At 37.7% G+C, this 25,580-nt stretch overlaps 1 protein-coding gene and 1 pseudogene across 5 annotated transcripts in view; both read right to left on the bottom strand.

The window, feature by feature from the left end:
- The window catches only part of PUS10 (pseudouridine synthase 10), an 85,627-nt gene that overhangs the window by 22,845 nt on the left and 37,202 nt on the right, over positions 1–25,580 (bottom strand). For 4 of the 5 annotated variants that reach the window (XM_005889035.2, XM_070379524.1, XM_070379525.1 and 1 more), the window contains exons 5-7: positions 5,671–5,705; positions 2,348–2,459; positions 147–208 (exon numbers count right to left, since the gene is read on the bottom strand). In XM_005889035.2, coding sequence (XP_005889097.1) covers positions 147–208; positions 2,348–2,459; positions 5,671–5,705 — 209 coding nt within the window. The remainder of the gene's footprint in view (positions 1–146; positions 209–2,347; positions 2,460–5,670; positions 5,706–25,580) is intronic. The other variant, XM_070379526.1, reaches the window with a different exon arrangement.
- Positions 15,684–16,241, bottom strand: LOC102282042 (large ribosomal subunit protein uL24-like; annotated as a pseudogene).

Raw genomic sequence — 25,580 nt, 5'->3', positions numbered from 1 at the left:
AGACTCATATCAGAGAGCACACTTTAAATCTTCAGAGACATGACAAGTTCTGATAGGTCCCTTAGAAAGAAGAACAAAACTATTTTCATGAAAATCAAAAGGTATTAACAATGTTGCACAATTGGCAATGTTAAGTTGTAACTTACAGGAAGTGGCAATCCTCAACTGTTTCTGGGTGAGCAAAGACCACACTCACTTCAAATAAGCTCTAAAAATTATAAAGACAGTTTAAAAATAAGCAAAAAGAAACTAACATCTAACAACTTATCAATGGAAACAGAATTAACTTTCAAAGATTGGCTCAGAAAAAGTGACAAGGAAAACTGGAAATACTACTGTTTTCAAATCAGCTTGGTCACAGGGCAGCTGTAAAGGAAATAGTCTTTTTTCTTTTTAACTCCTAGAACTCATCACTAGTGATCCTACAAAAAACAAGTTTAAAACAAATTAAAGTTGTATGATTTTTTTGTAAAGTATATAAATTAGATACAAAGATGAATAAGAACTCAGGGAATTGGAAAGGGGTAACTGAAACAAACGAAGATATACTCCTGTCAGTACTATGACTAGAATTAGCAACTATTATTTACGCACATGCCTAACTCTGTATGAGGTTTTCTTAATATTAAGTTCTCCAAGTTTTTAATAGATGTGACTTTTAAAAGAAAGATCTTAATTTTTTGTTTCATTAAAAATATAATACATAATAATATTATAAAATAGTGGGTTTTCAATCTCACTCCACTGAGATAGAACTAGTAACAGTTTGACATGTTCCCTTCTAGCCATTTTTATGCATATAAACATATGTACTTCTTGGTATATTAAATAGACATTTAGAAAACTGCTTAATTCAGTTGATATTACATCATGAACATCTTTTCAACTCTAAGGACTGCTGGACATTTAAGTTGTAGTTAAGTTTTACCATTTTTAAAAAATGGTACAGTGTTGCTATATGGCAAACCAATACAACATTGTAGAGCAATTATCCTTCAATTAAAAATAAATTTTAAAAAACATTTTTTAAAATGCTAAAATAAATATCCTTGTACACACAAAGAAACACAATTTCATACTCTATATACATTGACCTCCATGGAGATTATACAAAATTTCACACTGAAAAAAAGATATAAATATCATATAATAATTCTTCCTTTTTATTGAATTTTATATTTATCGATTGCATTGGATCGTCAGCAGGCCTATTAGCAGCTCTTAATCACAATAGTGAAGGACTAATTTTTTTCTGTTTTACTCAAATCAACAAAATAAAGTTAAAATTACAACATATTCCTTTTACTTAAGAAAACTTCATTCATGCTGAACCTATTAGAACATTACTGCATCTTTTGTTTTCTATTTTCTGTTCTCACTGATTCAACATGTAAAATTATCTGTGCTTCAAACTGAAATCTGAGGTAAAAATATTTTGCATCAATGACTTCTCTAATTTCCAAAGTACTTTCATCACCTCATTTCCTCTTCATACTATCTGTGAAGTGGTTTTATTCTCTATTCTTTCAGTATTCAGTTTAAAGGACAGAGTTTATTCTTACTAACAGAGGGAAACAGCTATATAATGTCAGAATGAGGAAAATTTTTTAATTGTTTAGCTTTGAAAGATGGTTTTGTGATTTTATTTGAATAGGGGTGTGTCTGATACCCAGGGAATTTCCTTCAAGCAAAATGATGAAGCAATGAGGCCATACTATTAAAATCTAATTTAAGATGAGCTGGGAATATGTCCTGTTTCCACGTCTGGAAATCTACTGAGCTCTTCCCTAAAATTCAATCCATTTCAAAGGCTGAAGCAAGGTCTACCCTGGAATAGAGGGGATGGGAAGTGTACTGGTTTCAAAGGCAGTCTGCTTAAAATTAAAGGGATTTGAGATACCACAAGGCAGGATAGGTTGAGCCCATGCTCCCTATAGTTGAACAGGTTCTGTCTACATATTCGAAAACAAGACTAGCCACAGACAACCAAAATTAAATAGTCTAGAGTTCACTCCACACTTGTTCATAGTTATTTATGTATAGCTTTATGTCAGTAAATCTGTCTAATTAAACTATAAATATACTTAAAGGCACGAATTCATTTCTAACCTTTTAAGGTCAATTAGGGTACACTGCACCTGTTATAAGTGTCTTGATTACAAAGAAATTTAAAAAAGAAAGACTTTAATCTCGATTTTAACCTCAATTTAAGAACTGTAAAAGCTTAAAAACCTTTTATTGGATTATTGAAAGAGAAGATTCTTTTGGGTAACCAAAACTCTGCCATATAATGAAGTAAAACTAGTAAAACCAGAGAATAAAATTAACAATGCTGATGACCCAATACCTTTCCATCAATGGGAACACCCAGTTCCTCTGAAAACAGGGGGTGAGTTATCCATTTGTAGGCTTCTTTTAGCTGAACTATATCATTTCTTCCCAGCGACAGACTCTGCTTTCTGAATAACATAAAAATTAATTCACTGATATGAAAAACATCATTTTTATGAAGGCAAGAATTTATGCGATTATTAAAATGTAGAGTGCCTACTATGTGAAGGCACTATTTTACACATTAGATAGAAAGCAGAGACCAAAGCAGACAGTTTCCTCAGTTCATGGACCTATATTCTAGTAGAATCAAGAAACTACTTTTTTCTTTTTTAAATGGCGTATAGGACAAATTTTGAAGTTTCAAAGACAAAGGCATACAAATGAGTTTTTCTGAGATAGAATTGCCAGATTCCAGGATTATATATATCAGAAGATGGAAAGATGGAATAGAGAAGATTGTTTATTGCTCAGAAATTACAAACTGTCTATTACAATAATTTCACCCAGACCAAAAATGTTTACATCTACTTTCTTCCTGATAATGGGGACTTACTTTTGGGAAATCAATGTAAAAGCTGTACTTCTCTTTACTGGTAAAGAAGATTAAATCCTAAAGCATCAGTGCTCTAAAATGTTCATTAATTTAACAACATATACATGTCTTAATAAACATTTTACATTCCCCCAAATCTACTCATAGCCAATAAATAGGTTTGGGGAAGTCCCAATTATGATTTCTAGCTTTTAGTTTGTAACCTAAAATTGAGATAGAAAGGAACTGAAGTGAAAGAAAAGAAAAACATGATATGGTAATATTTAAACAGCTCTACTCTGAAATATCACTAATAAACAGGCCCATGTCATTCAAATAATTAAAATTTTAAATCAGTTACAGCTATTTATAGATCTGCTTTTTAACAAAAGAGATGTTTAGGCCAACTTGTGAATCATTTCTTCTAATATCCAATTTTCACTAAAAAAAAAAAGACAATATAGTCAATATCCACTGTATTTAATTCTTCAACACCAAAAGACACTATGAACTATGAGTAGAAAATAAAAAATAATTTTGTTAATTGCTAAATTTAATTGATCTAAAAATATAATTATATACACACAATATAAAGACCACTGTTACTCTAAAAATGTAAATTAAGAAATAGCTGACCTACCCATTTTAATCCAGCTGAGATAACTGGTTAAACTGAATGCTTTCATATGCTTTGGGTTTGTGGTTTAACAATGAAGGACTCTGATAAGCCCTACATCTGACAAAAAATTAGATTACTTCTCTATACACTGTGTTTAAGCTTCATAAACTGTTCCTAGTTCTCTGAGTATCAGAAACATCTTAGGAATTTTCAAAGACTATCTTGACATTGCATCAAACAGTTTAACTAATGATATCTGCATTAAAACAGCATCACAGTTGAAAGTAAATAATTAAGGTATGAGCACACATTTTAAAGAATAAAAAGGTGAAAACAGAAAACACAAGAATGGAAAACCCTTTAAAACTGTTTAGACTCTAGAGAGTCTAAAGTACAAAGGATTGTAGCCAAAGCCAATCCTAAAAACAGATTAAAACATTACTCATTATGTGTTTAAGAAAATTGATATTTTAGGTCCTTCATGGTTTTTGAAATACATTTCAATTTAAAGCACCTTACTCCAGTTTAAAAACTTCAACTACAGGTATTTTTTTCCTTCCAGATTAATGAACTATAGGAAAGGGTTAACAGACATTTTGGAAACCTTAGCCTCACCTTTAAGGCAAAAATACAGTACTTAAAATGCCAGATTTTCAATCCTGCAAGCTGAATGTGGCTAATAGCTTTTCTAATATAATTTAGGGTGAATGTTTTCACAGAGGTCCTTAGGCTTATGATTGATGGTCCTTTAGAGGAATCAGTAGTCATTAAGGTAAATTCAGTACCAATTTAATACTTAGAAACTGCATTTCCCTCTCCTCTGTTAGATAACTAATGATGAGGATATCAATTACAATCACTTTTTCTACACATACAACAGGATAACCATTCTTAAGCAAAGATGAACCAAAATATCCAATACACTTTTTTCCTAAATTCCTTGAATCAATTCTTTAATGGCAATCCCTCCACAGCCTTTTGACATTATTATTATAGAATGAACTAGGGATATTAAAAGAGTAGCATTCTGCATTTTTTCCCTGTTTTAGTATCCCTATATTGATCAGGATCTTTTGGAAGAGCTAACCTTGGTTTAAAATCATTCAATAAGAAATAACCACAATAAGCAAGGAGGATGGAAACTGGAAACATTTGAAAAATAGCATGCTCTGACTATGCTATTAATAAAAAATTTCTCAAACACAGGATCAAATTTTATTATGCCAGAATCACAAGCATTTGAGACTAATTTAACATAACCTAACAGAACCCCCAAACCTTTGATAAATATGTGGTTACTACCCTTTTAAAAATGCAAATGTGAAATACAACACACACAAAAATGCCAGATGAATTAATTTTCTATAAAATACCAAGTATGAGATTCTGATACAGAAATTTGTACTTCTCTCTGTGGTTTTCTTTCAGGAGTACACAGGACCCTCCAAGAGTCACATGGCCCTTTTCATACTGGTATAAAATTTTTAGTTTCAAAATCCAGAAAGCTCTGGGAAATTAAAGAGCTTTTTCCTTAACTCAGTTGGCAACCAAACTCTGACTTGAACATGTAAGGCTTTGTTTATCAAATTGGTGTGAATATTGGTATGCTTCACTGCAGAAATATTAATGCTTGATAATACAGTACTACCCCAGAGGAGAGAGGTATATCATATATGGTATTTATGCTGTATTAAATTGCCAAAGTCTAAAAAATTCTAAATTCCAAGACACATTTGCCACCTAGGGTTTCAGATAAAGGACTGTGAACCTATGTTTTCTGTGTCTTATCTATGTATAAACTTACTGTTGTTCTGCCTTAACTAGAACTTTACTATGTATCTTTTACAGCATAATTAGGTTTATAATTTTGCTTCTAAGACCAGCATAAAATGTGTTCCTTTAAAATTAGCTGCCAAACTACATTATATAAATGCATAATGATTATAAAATATACATTTATGTTCATGATAAATCTACCAAAAAAATGAGACTACTAATATGCTGTGCAATAAACCAGTTAAACAAGGTTAATACCTAAATATATAAAATAAAAATTTTTCTTTGTGCCAATTTCTCTAGTAGCTAGTGAACTCACTCTTAAAAAAAGAGTAATAGTAAAAGTACTTTAAGAATCAAGTAGCTTAAATTTAAATGGTAGTAAAAATTCCCTATGTAAATTACTTACCCCATTTCCTGTTTTACCAGCAACCAAGCAGCATGCTGTAGGCAATTTAGTCACACCCAGAAAGAAGAGAAAAGGGAAAAATGTTCATTGAAATTTGGTTCCAATATCATTACTAAGGTGCTTAAGTAATTTGCTAATCAAACTCTCCCCTGTAGAAGAGGACTTACTGTTCAGAAATGTGGCAATGACCTCAATCTCATTTAAAATCAGAAATGAGGTAAGATGCCTCATTTGCAGTACTGGCTTGCTGTGGCCTAGGAATTCAACAGGGGTATCCCCCTCCTCCCCACAGATTTCTATTTCTCATTAATAAGTAACAAGTGTTTTTTAATATGGGTGGCTCACATTTTTCTCTTAAAATATCTTACTGTTTCATGGGGGAAAGCCCAAACTGAATGAGTATATTCTATGTCCCCAAAACATAGATTTGAAGGACTCAGTTTTTTGTTTTTGTTTTTTGAATAGGGCTAACATTTTTAACTCAAATTAATGATATCCACGTATAAGTGTTTAGGAGTATTATGTACTAATGTCTATAACTCACTTTGAAATATAATAAAAACTAAGATGTGTGGGTGGATAAATGTATAGGTGTATTAAAAAAAAGCAAATATAGAAAAATAAGTGTAGAATCTAAGTGGGTATATGAGTGTTCACTGTACAATTCTTTCAATTTTAATATAGGTTTGAAATTTTTCACAATAAAATGCTAGGGGAAATGTTCCGGGAAGGATTAAAAAAACTGAAAAAGTTGCCTAAACGAAAACAATAACATTTACAATCACAATTGTTATGAGGATTTAGTGAAATTCATGTAAAATGCTTTGTATACTAAGTGTGTGACACCAAGATTTCTCAGTTTGCTATTAGACTTCCATAGTTTTCACCTTAAAGAAAGGTAATATATGGCCTGCCTCATATATACGGCATTTGGTGAACGTGACAGAAGCATAAATGTGTAAGTCAACAAAACACCACATGTAGTCTCTGCTTCTACATGCCGCAAAAATGGCCAGTCACACCCATTTTAAGACCTGGAGAGACAGCTTTTGTTGTTCGTATGTCCTTTTAAACTTCAAATGGCTGGTAGGGCACCAGAGACGTCTAAAGACTTATGATCATTTAGAAACATTAGGTGCATCAATTTGATCAGATATTAGCTAAGCAGAATAAATTAATCACTAGTTAGATAAGAATTATAACTGTTCCCAGTGCCTAAATGTCTCATCAGTACCTTCCAATCTATTAGTTTGTTTACTTCGCTACCTCAAACTAATATCATTTATAGTGCTGCAAGACCCCTTCCCTCCTGCCTTCCACTTACTCAAGCCTTCTTTGAAAGTGTATGGTCATGGTGGAATACACAAATTAAGGAGTTGGAAGACCTGGCTTTAGGGTTTACCAGATGTCTGGCACTCAATTTCCTAGTGTGTAAAATAAGAGAGTTAGACAAAGATGCCAACAAATTTGGAAAACTCAGCAGTGGCCACAGGACTGAAAAGGTAAGTTTTCACTGCAATTCCAAAGAAGGGCAATTCCAAAGAATGCTCAAATTACTGCACAATTGCACTCATTTCACATGCCAGCAAGGTCATGCTCAAAATCCTCCAAGCGAGGCTTTAACAATACATGAACTGAGAACTTACAGATGTACAAACTGGATTTAGAAGAGGTAGAGGAACCAGAGATCAAATCACCAACATCTGCTGGATCATAGACAGAGCAAGAGAATTCCAGAAAAACATCTACTTCTGCCTCATTGACTACACTAAAGCCTTTGACTGTGTGGATCACAACAAACTATGGAAAATTCTTCAAGAGGTGGAAATACCAGACCACCTTACCTGCCTCCCACAAAACCTGTATGCAGGTCAAGAAGCAACAATTAGAACCGAACATGGAACAACAGACTAGTTCAAAGTTGGGAAAGGAGGGCATTAAGGCTGTATATGGTCACCCTGTTTATTTAACTTCTATGCAGGGCTGGATGAATCACAAGCTGGAATCAAGGAATCAAGATTGCCAGGAGAAATATTAACAACCTCAGATATGCAGATGACACCATCCTTATGGCAAAAAGCAAAGAGGAACTAAAGAGCTTTTTGATGAAGGTGAAAGAGGAGAGTGAAAAAGCTGGGTTAGAACTCAACATTCAAAAGACTAATCCAGTCCCATCACTTCATGGCATATAGATGGGGAAACAATGGCAACAGTGAGAGACTTTATTTTCTCGGGCTCCAAAATCACTGCAGACAGTGTCTGTAGCCATGAAATTAAAAGACACTTGCTCCTTGGAAGAAAAGCTATGACAAACCTAGACAGCATATTAAAAAGCAGAGACATTACTTTGCTGACAAATGTTCATATAGTCAAAGCTATGGTTTTTCCAGTAGTCATGTACGGATGTGACAGCTGGACCATAAAGAAGACTGAGCACCAAAGATGAGTTTGAACCTGTGGTGTTGGAGAAGACTCTTGAGAGCCCCTTGAACTGCAAGCAGATAATACCAGTCAATCCTAAGGAAATAAATCCTGAATATTCATTGGAAGGACTGAAGCTAAAGCTCCAGTACTTTGGCCACCCGATGTGAAGAACTGACTCATTGGAAAAGAACCTGATGCTGGAGAGATAGAAGGTGGGAGAAGGGGATGTCAGAGGATGAAATGGTTGGATGGCAGACTCAACAGACACGAGTTTGAGCAAGCTCCGGGACATGGTGAAGGATAGGGAAGCCTGGCGTGCTGCAGTCCACGGGGTTGCAAAGAGTTGGACATGACTAAGCAATTGAACAACAATAAGACTAAAGATGACTGTAATTTAAACTTTTCTGGATGGCTAAAGGTCACCATTAATGGACATTAGTGGATATACTGCTCTGTGACAGGGGCTATTAAGACTTCTAGGACTCTAAGCTCATAGAAAAAATAAATAATGGTCTCCTAAAGTTGAAACCTTGGAGTCAATGTTACCCCACCTGTCTTCAGTCTCCATACTTTAAGAGATCAATAAATACTTGTTTCCTCATCTATAAAGGGATATTAATATTCCTCTTGCAGAGATATGATAAGGATTTAATGAAATTATATATGCAACGAACCAAGTAAGATTTCTGGCATGTACTTAATAAATGGTACCTATTATTGTCATTTTTAAATTAAAACCTTATCTGTAATTCACAAATAATAAAATTATTATCCCTTTAAAGATTTACGAGATTTGATCCCTTTCCTTCACATCTCAGACTACTCTGCTGTAGGCAGTCCTGGAATCTCCCTCATCAATGAAACCCTCCTGGGTACCTGCACTATAGAGAACTATCTGTCCTTTTTGTCAGAGGACTCAGACTCTTCTGTCCTTTTTTAGTGACCTTTTCATTTCCTCTTTTGACATCTGTTCTCTATGGTCCCTTCCAGGGTAGATCTGTAATCTACCCTGCCATCCTCTGATTATAAAGTAGTGTAGGGTGGAGGTTGCCAAGGGAAACCAGATTACCATGTGTAACATGTTAAATTAAATCAAATGTCTTTAGTACCTGAGATTTGTTAAAGGGTTTTCCCTTTCTAATCCCCTGCAGGCTCCCTGCTCAAGCATGCCAGCAGGGTTGGACTGAACTAATCACACAGCAGGGGCTGGAAGGCTGAATCCCAAAGTAGTCAGTGTTGCTCAATTATTCAATTTTACCACGTGCTAATAATGCCATGGACTTACTTCTGCTGAGGTAAAAGAAGTACATTTCTCTCCTTCAGGTCACCAAGATACTTCTAATAAATGTTCCATTCCTTAGTCAGTGGAAAAAATTCTTTCTCTGGAGTAAGAAATTGAATTCTTCCTCCCCAATAGAACCACTTAAAGTTATCAAGTTTAATCAAATTTGATACCAAAGGTAGCATGTCACCTCCTGAAAACTCAGGACCCACAGAATTTAATCCTGGACTCAGCTTTGCTAAATGGGGTAGTTGAATAACGTGCTTACTAAAGTGCTTGTGTACTTTGGCAACACAGAGACACACAGACAGACACACACATACACAAGCATATACCCATATACATATCACGGAAACTCTATGCCTGGGAATGGCTTTTAATCTTAGAGTTCTGAGCTGGGGGCTCATTTACCAGCAAACAATGAAAGTGGGTTATAGTAAGGCCAGGAATTGAGGCTGTTCAAGCAGAGGAGGCAGGAAGGAAGGAAGGAAAGATGGGGGAAGCATTAAAAATGGCACTTGTCACATACAGATTAATGGAGAGCCCAGAATAAAAGCCCACACACCTACAGTCAATTCATCTTCAACAAAGGAGGCAAGAATATAAACTGGGAAAAAGCCTCTTCAACAAGTGTTGCTGGGAAAGTTGGACTGCTGCATGTAAATCAATGAAGTTAGAACACATCCTCACATCATGCATAAAAATAAACTCAAAATGGCTTAAAGACTTCAACATAAGACATCACAATATAAAATTCCAAGAAGAAAGAATAGGCAAAACGTGCTCTGACATAAATTATTCAATGTTTTCTTAGGTCAGTCTCCCAAAGCAATAGAAATAAAAACAAAAATAAACAAATGGAACCCAATCAAACCTATAAGCTTTCACACAGAAAAGGAAACCATAAACAAAATGAAAAGACCGGTAGAAAATATTTGCAAATAATGCAACCAATGAGAGCTTAATCTCCAAAATATACAAACACCTCATACAACTCAACAACAACAAAAAACCCAAACAACTCAATTAAAAAATGGGCAATAGGCCTTAACAGACATTTCTCCAAAGAAAACATACAGATGGCCAGTAGGCACATGAAAAGATGCTCAACACCACTAATTATAAGAGAAATGCAAGTCAAAACTACGATGAGTTACCACCTCACACTGGTTAGAGTGACCGTCATTAAAAAGGAAACTCATTTTTTGAGACAAACTCAAACTTGTTTGTCTACAAGTAACAAACACTGGGAGAGGATGTGGAGAAAAAGGAACTCTCCTACACTGTTGATGGAAATGTAAATTAAGTATAGTCACTATGGAGAATAGAATAGAGGTTCCTCAGAAAACTAAAAATAGAATTCCCATGTGATCCAGCAATCCCACTTTGGGGCATATATCTGGACAAAACTATCATTCAAAAGGGTACATGCATCCCTATGTTCACAGCATCACTATTCACAACAGCCAACTCTTTGGGGTTGGCAAAGTGTTGGACATGACTGAGCAACTTTCTTTACCAAATGAGCTATCAGGGAAGCCCCAAAATGGGAATGTAACAATAATAATGATTAATAAGATTAATAAAAATAGAAACACAGAGTGGTAGGGGCTGTGACAGGGAAATATTTTGAGGGGACATTTAAGGCATCCTCAGTTCAGTCTTGTTATTAAAACTATCAAGAAGTAACATCTAATCTGAATTCTGAAGAATCAGTTATTGAGAATTACCTGGGTGAAGAGTGGAGAAAATACAATCCAAACAGGGAAAAACTGTTGTGCAAAGGCCACAGAGCATCAGGAAGCTCCTGGGAACTATAGGTTATTGGTCCCTAAAGAGCTGAGGATGTGTGGCTGCAAAGTACAAAGGAGGAAACAGGATTAAAATGATAGAACTAGTGAACCCATGGTAAGGGGTTTAGATTTTACACTTAAGGCAAAATGGAGCCACAGAAGGATTTTAAGCAAGGGAGTAGCATGATCATATTTGTCTTCAGGAATTCTCACTCAGGTTGCAGTGTGAGTTAGAGGAAGAAGATGGTAACTAAGGGAAATGAAGACATTTGGTAAACTAAAGCAGAATTCAAGTGAGAAATCATATATATGGCAGTGGTAGTAGGCGTGGAGAGGAGGAGGCAGCTTTAAGAGAAAATGAAGACACAGACCGGCAGGACTTGGTGATCAACACCGATGGTCTTTTGAAGGTCCTCCTACATCTCTTGGGCTCATTTATGAGAGCAAGGATAATGCAAATATAGACTTGTACCTACAGGGAAATGACAATAGCAGTGTGGGCAGCTAGAGGCATGACCCTCTGCTCTTCTCCACCCAGCACACACACACATACCTCTCTCTCTCCCCCACTTACCTACTTCCAAGTCTCCTCACCACCATCACCTCCCTGCCACTCTTTTGTTCCCCAGAATCTCTGATGTCAGACTTGTGATGTAATGACTAACACAGAGTCTGACTGTCTCTTTTGATAAATAAAAGATCTGTCTTTAGCCATGTTTGAAAACCCACCCCAATCCTCTACATTATCTTTCTCTACAGGGTTGAGAAAAAAGAAAATGAAGCCAGACATATGACCTTCTCAATCCAAATTTCCCTACTACTGTTGGCAATTAAAAAAAAAAAAAAGTTAGATAACATTAAAAACGTTGAACATTCTATTTGTGACAAAGCAAGAGGAAAAAAGCAAGGACAAATCAGCAAAGACAGAATGAATCTGAAGAGTCAAATTAGATACAGCTCCGTGCTCTGTGCTGTGCTTAGTTTCTCAGTCGTATCTGACTCTTTGCAACCCCATGGATTGTAGCCCTCCAGGCTCCTCTTCCATGGGGATTCTCCAGGCAAGAATGCTAGAGAGGGTTGCCATGCCCTCCTCCAGGGGATCTTCCCAACCCAGGGACTGAATCCAGGTCTCCTGCATTGCAGGCAGATTCTTTACCATCTGAGCCACCGGGGTACAGCTCTACTGATACAGTTTCCAAGAGCATTACTACTTCTGTTTTGTGAGTTTTAAGGAGAATCTGAGGGGAACTGGGGAAGAAAAAGGAGAATTTCCATTGCATTTTCCAATACTCTAGATAATTTTTGCCTACCTCTGAAGGATTTGATCGGAAATAATTACAAGAAAAAATTCTATAGGGGTGGGAAGGTGGAATAGAAGTAGAGGAGGAGAGAAGGAACCGGAAAACAGAGCAGCTGCAATGAATGAAGGCTCTGGGACAGATATAAATAAAAACAGGGTTCAGTCTTGTCCTTTGGTGTCATATGCTAATGACGAGATAACCTGGCAACTGAATTTCAGGTAATTCTAGAGTTAAAGACATCAGTCAAATGGAGATAACAACAAATATCTGTTAGTAATTGGCTGAGGCTGAGGGTGTAAAGGTGTTTCCTCTTAGAATTTGATTTTAGAGAATTAGCATCCACTGCCACCCAGTTAGCATATGACACTGAAGGACACGGCTGAACCTTATTTGTCTTTATTTTTATCTGTTCCCCAAGCCTTCATTCATTGCAGCTGCTCTGTCTTTTCAGTTCCTTCTCTCCACCTCTACTTACGCTGGTTAATGTGAAGTGAACCTGCGGATTCAAGAGGCTTCATCAACTAGCTCAATTTCAATAGCCATAAATAACAATTTTACTTCAAAACAACTACCAAGAAAAACAGCTTTTTAAAAGTAAGTTTTAAGTTTTGGAATATTAAGGAGATAAACTAACTTGCTGATAACCTATTAATTGTTGAAAAAGGTCTTCAATAAATAACTCAAGAACTCTATAAAGAGAATTATTTTAAAATTATTCCAGGGTCTTCCCTGGTGGTCTAGTGGTTGGGACTCTGGGCTTTCACTTTGAAGGGCCTAGGTTCAATCCCTGGTCAGAGAACTAAGATCCTACAAGTCAAGCAGTACATCTAAAAAAAAAATTTTTTTTAATTAGGAAAAGTATAAGACTGGAATCATTCCATATGTTGAACTTGATTTGCACTAAATGTATTAATATTCTTAGGGATAAATATTTCTGTATTGCATTTTTAAAATTAACTTTTAGATATTACTTTTTAAATGAAAAGAATATTATCAAAATAATCAGACTTCTGGCTTCAAGATAGTGGAAAAAGGCCCTTTCTGCTCACTTCTCTGGAAAATCACTGTAAAATAAGAGAATGAGAAACAGAAAAAGACACTCCATCTACAATGAGACAAGAAGATTCATCACCACAACTCTCAATGTACAAAAGAAAAGGAATGCAGGAGTGGAAGGCAGCAGAGCCCAGGAAGCTGATCCCTCAGACTTGGCAAAGAGAGATACTAGCTCCTCCAAGCCAAGCAAAGCTGAGGACTGGAAACCTAAGACAATAGAGGGTGAAACATGGGCTAAAAAGAAGGGGAATCGTTGAAGGCCTATATAAAGAACAAATGGACCCCCATGTCCCTCCCTGACACCAAGCAATAGGAGACTTATATTCTGGGAAACCAAACTAGAGGTGTCTACACTAAGGAGCCCCTGGCAAGAGAACAGCTGGAGGGAAGCCCTGCAAGGAAAACAGGAGGGGTCCATAAGAGCTTACAGTCTGAACAGAGAGAACGGAAGACCCCTTTCCTACCCTGCTCTGGCACTCAGGCTGCTGAGCTTATACCTTTCTTGACAGGAGACTAGAGGATTCTTCTCTGGACAAACTGGATGGTTTTTGAGGGAAATTTTTCAGATAATGTGATATGGTCCTTTCATATAAAAAGTCAATTTACTACCTGTTCTCTTCTAATAAAACTCAGTCAACAGGCACCACCATCCCACACATAACTTTCAATTACCTTTTAATGTTCTGTACTTAAATGAATGCACAGAGACCATAAGTCATTTGAAGAAAATCTCTAACATGAAAGGAAGAAACCAAAACACAAACACAAGTGGAAAGAATAGTGCACAAATTTCCATGTGTCCTTCAAGCCAGCCTCAAGTTATCAACATTTTGCTGAACATATTTTAGCTATCTCTATTACCTTTTTCATTTAAGAGGGAGGTGGGCTGGAGTTACCATAAGAAAATCTCAAATAATTTCACCTGTGAACAATTCCCAATGGAAACATTTTTAAAAGCAATATTCTTTGTTATTTAAACTTACATTGAAACATTTCTGATGTCAATTTAAACATATTTCATGGGAAATAGATGGGGAAACAGTGGAAACTGTCAGACTTTATTTTGGGGGGCTCCAAAATCACTGCAGATGGTGATTGCAGCCATGAAATTAAAAGACGCTTACTCCTTGGAAGGAAAGTTATGACCAACCTAGCTGCTAAGCTGCTAAGTCACTTCAGTCGTGTCTGACTCTGTGTGACTCCACAGACGGCAGCCCACCAGGCTCCCCCGTCCCTGGGATTCTCCAGGCAAGAACACTGGAGTGGGTTGCCATTTCCTTCTCCAATCCATGAAAGTGAAAAGTGAAAGGGAAGTTGCTCAGGCATGTCCAACTCTTCGCGACCCCATGGACTGCAGCCCACGAGGCTCCTCCATCCATGCGATTTTCCAGGCAAGAGTACTGGAGTGGGTTGCCATCGCCTTCTCCTGACCAACCTAGATAGCATATTAAAAAGCAGAGACATTGCTTTGCCAACAAAGGTCCGTCTAGTCAAGGCTATGGTTTTTCCTGTGGTCATGTATGGATGTGAGAGTTGGACTGTGAAGAAAGCTGAGCGCCAAAGAATTGATGCTTTTGAACTGTGGTGTTGGAGAAGACTCTTGAGAGACCCTTGGACTGCAAGGAGGTCCAACCAGTCCATCCTAAAGGAGATCAGTCCTGGGTGTTCATTGGAAGGACTGATGCTAAAGCTGAAACTCCAATACTTTGGCCACCTCATGCAAAGAGCTGACTCATTGGAAAAGACCCTGATGCTGGGAGGGGTTGGGGGCAGGAGGAGAAGGAGACGACAGAGGATGAGATGGCTGGATGGCATCACCAACTCGATGGACATAAGTTTGAGTGAACTCCGGGAGTTGGTGATGGACAGGGAGGCCTGGCGTGCTGCGATTCATGGGGTCACAAAGAGTTGGACATGACTGAGTGAATGAACTGAACTGAACTGAAGGGAGCACATGGTTTCTCAAACTTCTTTTGGGGCTGGAGAAGGGTACATAAGTAAAAAAGTTTGAAAAGCATTTACTGAACCTTAGCATAGACAAAAATCATTAGAAATGAAAAAGGGACACATAGAATCACATACACGGAGAAAGGTTTTATTTTTTTTTCTCATTTTCTGTTTTTCCTCTTAGATAACATGTAAACGTACAGAATATACTGGCTTTATTTTATTTTATTTTTTTCATTTTAATAGTTTTTAATGAAAGCTGTAGACAAGATGACTTTATTCTTGCATCTTCTCAATTGTTTCTTCCTTATATTTGCCCTTTTCCTTTCCTACTTGGCGAGATTTGGCTTTACGTTCGAGGATCTTTTTGTGGTCTTTGTCCAGTTTTAGTTTGGTGATAACCACCTTGCTGGGGTGAATGCCCACATGGACAGTTGTGCCATTAGCCTTCTCCCGCTGCACTCATTCAGTGTAGATGACATATTTCTTCCTGTAAACCTGGACTACTTTGCCAATTTGCTGCCTTTTGTAGTGCCCTCGTACAACCTGAATTTCATCATCCTTTCAGATGGGCATGGATCGAACGTTGTACTTCTGTCTTAGCTCTTTAGAAAGAGGAGAAGACATAATTTTCCTGCGAATGTGGGAAGGCGCATTGAAATGCCTTTTTCGATTCTTGCTTTGGTCAGAAGTCACAAAGGGATTGAACTTCATTTTGGCTGCTAGCGCTTCAGCGATGGCCACAGAAGGGAAGAGCAATATACTGGTTTTAAAAAATATTTATTTATTTGGCTGCTTTGGGTCTTAGTTGCCCTGTGGCATGTCGGAGCTTAGTTCCAGAACCAGGGATCAAACTTGTGTCCCCTGAATTGGAAGGTAGATTCTTAACCACTGGGCCACCAGGGAAGTCCCTGGAATACACTGTTATTTATTGTGGAACATAATTTTCTCTCTCACTTTCTCTGTGTATATTATCTCAACCTCAAAGGTTTTTTGCTTTTTCAGCAAAGAAAAGAAGTATGAGGACCCCTGGGGAGTGGAGGAGAAAGAAAGACCTCCTTCCTCCCTTTCCCCATTTCTTCCTCTTACTCTGATCACTGAATAGACATGAATTCCCGTGGCTTCTGCTGGGAACCTGGGTAAGACATGCTGGATACAGTCCAGAGTGGCCATAGTCAATGACAAATGTCTTGTGTCCAAGTGTGGTAGGCATATATTAGTAGACAAAATAGATACAAATTCCTGACCTTGTAAAATTTATAGTCAAGAAACAGATAACAAGCAAAATAAATAAATGAATCACATGCTATTTCATGTGATAAATGCAATGAGAAACGATCCATTTATTGGTTCAGTTCAGTTCAGCCACTCAGTCAGGTCCGATTTTTTGCAACCCATGGACTGTGTCACGCCAGGTCTCCCTGTCCATCACCAACTCTCAGAGCTTGCTCAAACTTATGTCTATCGAGTTGGTGATGCCATCCAATCCTCTCATCCTCTGTCATCCCCTTTTCCTCCTGCCTTCAATCTTTCCCAGCATCTGGGTCTTTTCCAATTAGTCAGTTCTTTGCATCAGCTGGCCAAAGTATTGGAGCTTCAGCATCAGTCCTTCTAATGAATATTCAGGACTGATTTCCTTTAGGATTGACTGGTTTCCTTTAGGATTGACTGGTTTGATCTCCTTGTAGTCCAAGGGACTCTCAAGAGTCTTCTCCAACACCACAGTTCAAAAGCATCAATTCTTTGGTGCTCAGCTTTCTTTATGGTCCAACTCTCACATCCACACATGACTACTGGAGAAACCATAGCTTTGACTAGATGGACTTTTGTCAGCAAAATAATGTCTCTGCTTTTTAATATGCTGTCTAGGTTGGTCATAGCTTTTCTTCCAAGGAGCAAGTATCTTTTCATTTCATGGGTCCAGTCACCATCTGCAGTGATTTTGGAGCCGAAGAAAATAAAGCCTGTCAGTTTCCATTGTTTCCCCATCTATTTGCCATGAAGTGATGGGACTGGATTCCATGATCTTAGTTTTTTGAATGTTGAGTTCTAAGCCAGCTTTTCTACTCTTTTACTTTCATCAAGAGGCTCTATAATTCCTCTTCACTTTCTGCCTTAAGGGTGGTATCATCTGCATATCTGAGGTTGAAATTTATCAGTTACTGTGGAGAAAACTAAAACAGGAAAGAGGAATGGAAGAAGAGCAATTTGCAAGTTTAAAAAGGGTAGTAAGGGAAGGCCTCACTGAGAAGCAAAAACAAAAAAAAAATTGAAGAAGGTGAGGGAATAAGCCATACATATATCTGAGGGAGAAGTATTTCAGGCAGAGAGAACAGCAATGCAAAGACCTGGAGACTTTAGAAGTGCACCTGTTGTGTTCAATGTGGCTAGACCAGTCCGGGAAGAGAGCAAGTATCTAGTGATGAAGTCAAAGAACTAAGGTGCAGTGGTAGGGCAGGGCCAGTGTAGGCCCTTGCAGGCAATTAGAGGACTCTTGTTTCGCTCTGAGCCAGATGGGGAGCAATGGAGGGTAAACTAAGGAAGGACATGAACTGATTTCCTTTTTAAAGTGGTAAGGGACAAGCATGGAAGCAGGGACAGTTTTTAGGAGGCCACTATAAAAATCCAAGCAACTGCTTAACCTGCCTCTGGATAAGGGAAATTATCTTGACAGGTACAGCAAGGAGAAAGACTAGGGTTGTTTCTAGGATCTCAATGCCTTCAAATTAACCAGTTTGTTAATGGGTCAACAGTCCGTGGCCCATTTGCTGGAAGTGTAAGTTGGGGCTTTACCAGTTAAAACTCTGTCCTAGGTCTTGGCCTGTAATCCTCTGCTTCACACTGTGCTGGATTATTCTCTTCCAAGAAGGAGCTCCCCGTGCATACTGGGCAGGCAGGAGGTACCAGACCCAGGCATCTCACCTGTGCCCTGCAGTACGTCTCCACAGGCACTAGCCTTCAGAGCCAGAGACTTCTGGTCATCATGGATAAGAAGATGAAATAGTCCAGCTTGGTGGAAGTGGGGGAGAGGGTACACTCAGGACAGTTGACATGCATAGACTGCAGACCCCAGAAAACTACTGACCATGGGATTCATAGTGGCCAAGACACTGTACATAGCAGCCTCAATCTAGGGGCTTTTCTGAATCCCTAACAAGATGGGTTTCAAGAAGTCCAATGCAACCGTCAGAGGATGGGGCTGACCTATGATAGCAACTTCCCTGGGGGAGCCTCCCATTCTCCCTGCTATGGCCCGGAACTCTATGCCTTTCATCCAGGCCTAATCATAAGTTGGCCACTTCATGTACCTAAATCAATTCTGTAAACTTGGCCTGTGGACCGAATCAGCCACAAAGAAGACCCAAAATATCAAGGGGGCCAGTTCTTCCACCTACATTGGGGTTCTGCTCACAAGCACACATAAAGAAATACACAACGAATACATAAAAAACAAAGATGCATGCACATACATATGTGTACATACAGATGCAAACATATATACAAACTCACACACACACATCTATACAGCAGAATATTCTATTCAAAGAAGATGTCAAGAAAGAGTTGATGAGTATGTGTATTTTCAAAAAAAAATTGTTAAATCTAGATCAGTGACTCTCAAATAGTTTGGTTTCAGAGCTTTTTACAGTTTAAAAATTCTTTGAGAACCCAATATAGCTTTTGTTTATGCTGGTTATATCTACGAATATTTATCATATTAGCAATTAAAACTACACATTTTTAAAATATTAATCCCACAAAGAGTCAGACACGACTGAGTGACTGAACTGAACTGACTGAATTCATCTAAAATTGATAAGAAAGTGATAAATCTACTACGTGCTAACATAAATAACACTTTAAAAATACTATATTGTTCAAACAAAATAATTCAGTGAGAATAGTGGCAATGCAGTACATGTTTGCAATTTCTTTAGTATACATCTTAAAAAAGACATCTGGATTTTCATATCTGCTTTTATGTTCAATATGCTACAATAGTACATATCATGTAGCCTCTGGAAAACTCCACTGTATACTTTTGAGAGGATGAGAATGAAAATGGCAAATAATAATATATTACTATGAAAATACTTTTGACTTCATGAACCTCTTACAAGGACCCTGAGTAGTCCCTACACCACACTCTGAGAACTACTGATGTGACTGAAATGGACAATTTTGAAGGAACATACAAATAATTAAAATCTGACTCAAGATGAATGAACAAAATCATATAGACCAATAACCTTTAACAGAATAAATTGAAAAAGTAATAAAGCTATCCCCTTAGTACTCCCTAAAATAGTTTGCTAAGTATAGTCTATCAGAACTTCAAGAAACAGAAACAAATTACTTCTTTTTTGCTTAAATTTTCCAAACACAAAAGAAAGCCTGATAATTAAACCCACAAGGATTACACAATCTAATATCCAAACCATAATCTAATATGTAATATATTTGCATAATTTAATACCCAAACCAAAGATAGCATTAAAATAGTAGATAAGAGGCTATTTTATTTACATACATATACATACAGACTTCCCAGGTGGCGCTAGGGGTAAAGAACCCACCTGCCAATGCAGGAGACTTGGGTTTGATCCCTAGGTTGGGAAGATTCCCTGGAGGAAGGATCCTACTCTAATATTCTTGCCTGGAGAATCCCATGGACTGAGGAGTCTGTTGGGCTATAGTCCATAGCATCACAGTCAGACACGACTGACGTGACTGAGCATGCAATTGTGCATATTATAAAAATCCTAAATAAAATATTAATAAGTCAAATTTTTACTTAAATAAAATCAGGCTAAAAAATGTTATTTAGGAAAACAACAAAAGTTCAACATAAGAAAACCAATTCATTTACTTGACTACAATAATAGTTAAAAAGAAAAATATAATGACTGTAAATACTCATTTTTCATTAAAACACTTACTAAACTTGAAATAGAAGCAAATTGCCTTAAATAGAGAAAGAATATGTATAAGAAAAGAGTTAACAATGCAATTACTACTAAAACTTCAGAAACATTCCTATTACTGAAGAGCAAGATAAGAGTCACTACTAGTATTACCATTATGTAACATGTTTTGGAGGTCCTAATCAAGTCTATGAGATATGTACACACACAAACATATATATCATATATATATGTATATAGTGAAAAAGAGTAGAAAAGTGATCATTATTTGCGAATAAAGTAACGGTATATTTAGATAATCAACCAAAAAAAAAAAAAAAAACCACCAGAATTTTTAATCAGTCAGTTCAGTTCAGTTGCTCAGTCGTGTCCGACTCTTTGTGACCCCATGAATCGCAGCACGCCAGGCCTCCCTGTCCATCACCAACTCCCGGAGTTCACTCAGACTCACATCCATCAAGTCAGTGATGCCATCCAGCCATCTCATCCTCTGTTGTCCCCTTCTCCTCCTGCCCCCAATCCATCCCAGCATCAGGGTCTTTTCCAATAAGTCAACTCTTTGCATGAGGTGGCCAAGTACTGGAGTTTCAGCTTTTAGCATCAGTCCTTCCAATGAACACCCAGGACTGATCTCCTTTAGGATGGACTGGTTGGATCTCCTTGCAGTCCAAGGGACTCTCAAGAGTCTTCTCCAACACCACAGTTCAAAAGCATCAATTCTTTGGCGCTCAGCTTTCTTCACAGTCCAACTCTCACATCCATACATGACCACTGGAAAAACCATAGCCTTGACTAGACGGACCTTTGTTGGCAAAGTAATGTCTGCTTTTCAGTAAGCTATCTAGGTTGGTCATAACTTTTCTTCCAAGGAGTGAGCGTCTTTTAATTTCATGGCTACAGTCACCATCTGCAGTGATTTTGGAGCCCCCCAAAATAAAGTCTGACACTGTTTCCCCATCTATTTCCCATGAAATGATGGGACCAGATGCCATGATCTTAGTTTTCTGAATGTTGAGTTTTAAGCCAAATTTTTCACTCTCCTCTTTCACTTTCAAGAGGATTTTAATAGAGACTAGAAAATTGGGCAATTACAAGATAAATATCAAGACATACAAACATACACATATTGCTTTCCTAGTAACCAAAGAGAAAAATCTTATGAAAAAAAGAAACCCTACTCAGATTGCCTTTAAATAAAAAATGAAAACATGTTTAAAAAAACCAAAACACATAGGAATAACTTTATGAAATGTGAGATGAAAATGATAAAATAATTGTAAGCCCAAATGAAGAACTGAAACACTGTAGAGACATTTGCTTCTCGTTGAAAAGTTCCATAAAAACTAGAAACTTAAGTTTTCTGAATGACTATACACAAAGGTAAATAATAAATGACAGACTGGAAGAAAAACTGTATAAAGGATCAATAACCATATGTCCAAAGAGATCTCCCAAATCAGTTTTAAACAGCCAAATAACCAGATAAAAAGGAACCCCAATGATTAACATACATGCAAAAGAAATGTGAAACCTCACTTGAAAAATCAAATAAGCGTAAATTAAAACAAGATAATTTTTGCATATAGTTTAGAATATGAAAGAATATGATATACCCAGTTTGGGTGAGGGTACAAGCGTGGAAGACATTGTTGTAAACTGGTAACATCTTGTGGGAGGGCAACTTAGAAATACTTACCAAAATTTCAATTAATTCAGCGACAAGAGCTGCCCATTTTGAATGTAAACCTCATTTCCCATAAATATAATAGCTCATTTTAGAGGTGCTGTGATGACAGGATGAATGTTTTGTAAACTGTAAACTGTACACATGACACATGCACCCCCTCCCACCCCATATACCATGATCCTGTTTTTGTTAATGAATTTTATTATAATTTGGAAAATAGATTATCTGTCAAGGTATTAATACTGAAGGTTTTCTAAATGTGTTAAAGCAATGTATCAAAAACTTCAAACAAAATCTTTTCAAATACATGATAAACTCCTCTGATCTGGTAAGGTTTAGTGTGCCTACCACTTTTTCTCCCCAGGGACTTGCCTAAGTAGTATCAGAAGCAGGATAGGAAAGAGGTCAAAAAGTATCCTACGAGATGGGACTGACATACATACACTACTGTGCATAAAACATAATTAATGAGAACCTACTGTGCAGCACAGAGAACTCTACTCAGTGATCTGTGGTGACCTAAATGGGAAGGAAATCTAAAAGAACAGATAGATGTATACGTATAACTGATTCACTCTGCTGTACAGCAGAAACTAACACAACATTGTAAAGCAACTATACTCCAGTAAAAAATTTTTTTAAGTATCCTAGAAAAAGCATGGGATTCTGAAATAGAACTAGGTTCAAGTTCTCTTTCTACTTAGCAGCAAGTCATTTGGGGCAATTATATGCTCTTTAGTTGCTTGTTTCCTCATCTGTAAAACAGTCAGAATGCTGTTTCTCATATAAATGAAAATTTAAATGAGATATTCTACCAAAATGTTAATTGTTGTTTTTATAATGCAGGTCTCCTAATTCAGTTTAGTAGTGCACATTAAACAAAAAAGGGGATTTCCTCAAGCCTTGCCCCTTCCAAACTTTCAGTTCTAGTTTTAGTCTAAAAGTTTAAGGAAGGTCATTTGTTGTGAATTTGAGTATAGAACAGCATCTGCACTGGGCCAGTTTCTAGCTCTGAATGCTGGTTAACAGGTATGCAAACCATGAAGGCAAATCAAATCATACACCCAACAACAAAACGCAGTAAGTCCCCAGGGAAAGGAGAAAGGCAGGGGCTCTGGGACCTTAAATCCTGTCCAGTTTAAATCCTGTCAAAATCTTTATTAGGTGACCTTGTGTAGTATTTTGAAGGAGAGGGAGGGAGGCAGTGAGGGAGGGGAGGAGGGTAAGAGAGACGGAAAGGGGGAGAAAGATGGAGACGATGAGAGAAAAAAGAGGGAAAAGGAACCACAGATTCCTAAGAATAATTTGGGGAAGCCTATCTAATGGCAAGATCTAATGCTAAAGCTTTGGCATTTTGGCTGGGAAATTTCAAGTGCATTTCTAGAATATGGCAGAGTGATGAGCTATTCATCAGTTCAGTTCAGTTCAGTTGCTCACTCGTGTCCGACTCTTTGCGACCCCATGAATCGCAGCACACCAGGCCTCCCTGTCCATCACCAACTCCTGGAGTTCACCCAAACTCATGTGCCTAGAGTTGGTGATGCCATCCAGCCACCTCATCTTCTTTTGTCCCTTTCTCCTTCTGCCCCCAATCCCTCCCAGCATCAGGGTCTTTTCCAATGAGTAAACTCTTCGCATCAGGTGGTTAAAGTATTGGAGTTTCAGCTTTAGCATCAGTCCTTCCAAAGAACACGCAGGACTGATCTCCTTTAGAATGGACTGGCTGGATCTCCTTGCAGTCCAAGGGACTCTCAAGAGTCTTCTCCAACCACAGTTCAAAAGCATCAATTCTTCAGCGATATAAAAATAGAAGCTACAATAACTAAAAAATTAAAAAGGCCTAAGTTCATGAGCTGTCAAAAATGATTATTAAATATACTCATGAGTCTAACTGGTAATGAATTTTTTTCTACCCTTTACTTCCATCTACCACTCCTCCATTATATAAACTTAAAATATGCAAACATTGTAAGGATCACTATTGGGTATGAGTCCTACTATTAACTCTCAAAAAAGAACATAAACTCTACCACAAATAATTTTTTTTGTGTATTTCTCTAAATTTAATTGATAGATTTTCATTAGGGTTGTTATTGTATAAAAAAAGTAATTCTAACCTCACAGATGAAACAAACAGGACAGTATGCTCTGATCTTAGTAATTTGTTTAATGTTATAAATAAAAATAATGTGCGCGGGCGCAAGAGGGCCTAGAGGAGCTAACCCATGTTTAAGGTCAGGAAGGGCAGCGGTGAGGAGATACCCCTCATCCAAGGTAAGGAGCAGTGGCTGCACTTTGCTGGAGCAGCCGTGAAGAGATACCCCACACCCAAGGTAAGAGAAAACCAAGTAAGATGGTAGGTGTTGCAAGAGGGCATCACAGGGCAGACACACTGAAACCATACTCACAGAAAACTAGTCAATCTAATCACACTAGGACCACAGCCTTGTCTAACTCAATGAAACTAAGCCATGCCCGTGGGGCCACCCAAGACAGGCGGGCATGGTGGAGAGGTCTGACAGAATGTGGTCCACTGGAGAAGGGAATGGCAAACCACTTCAGGATTCTTGCCTTGAGAACCCCATGAACACTATGAAAAGGCAATATGATAGGATACTGAAAGAGAAATTCCCCAGGTCAGTAGGTGCCCAATATGCTACTGGAGATCAGTGGAGAAATAACTCCAGAAAGAATGAAGGGATGGAGCCAAAACAAAAAGAATACCCAGCTGTGGATGTGACTGGTGATAGAAGCAAGGTCCGATGCTGTAAAGAGCAATACTGCATAGGAACCTGGAATGTCAGGTCCATAAATCAAGGCAAATTGGAAGTGGTCAAACAAGAGATGGCAAGGCTGAATGTCGACAATCTAGGAATCAGCAAACTGAAATGGACTGGAATGGGTGAATTTAACTCAGATGACCATTATATCTACTACTGCGGGCAGGAATCCCTCAGAAGAAATGGAGTAGCCATCATGGTCAACAAAAGAGTCTGAAATGCAGTACTTGGATGCAATCTCAAAAATGACAGAATGATCTCTGTTTGTTTCCAAGACAAACCATTCAATATCACAGTAATCCAAGTCTATGCCCCAACCAGTAACGCTGAAGAAGCTGAAGTTGAACAGTTCTATGAAGACCTACAAGACCTTTTAGAACTAACATCCAAAAAAGATGTCCTTCTCATTATAGGGGACTGGAATGCAAAAGTAGAAAGTCAAGAAACACCTGGAGTAACAGGCAAATTTGGCCTTGGAATACGGAATGAAGCAGGGCAAAGACTAATGGAGTTTTGCCAAGAAAATGCACTGGTCATAGCAAACACCCTCTTCCAACAACACAAGAGAAGACTCTACACATGGACATCACCAAATGATCAACACTGAAATCAGATTGATTATATTCTTTGCAGCCAAAGATGGAGAAGCTCTATACAGTCAGGAAAAACAAGACCAGGAGCTGACTGTGGCTCAGACCATGAACTCCTTATTGCC

Source organism: Bos mutus, chromosome 11 (assembly GCF_027580195.1).
Source record: "Bos mutus isolate GX-2022 chromosome 11, NWIPB_WYAK_1.1, whole genome shotgun sequence".
NCBI lineage: Eukaryota > Metazoa > Chordata > Mammalia > Artiodactyla > Bovidae > Bos > Bos mutus.
The sequence above is the reverse complement of the archived record's forward strand: the minus strand, read 5'-3'. Positions and strand labels throughout refer to the sequence as shown.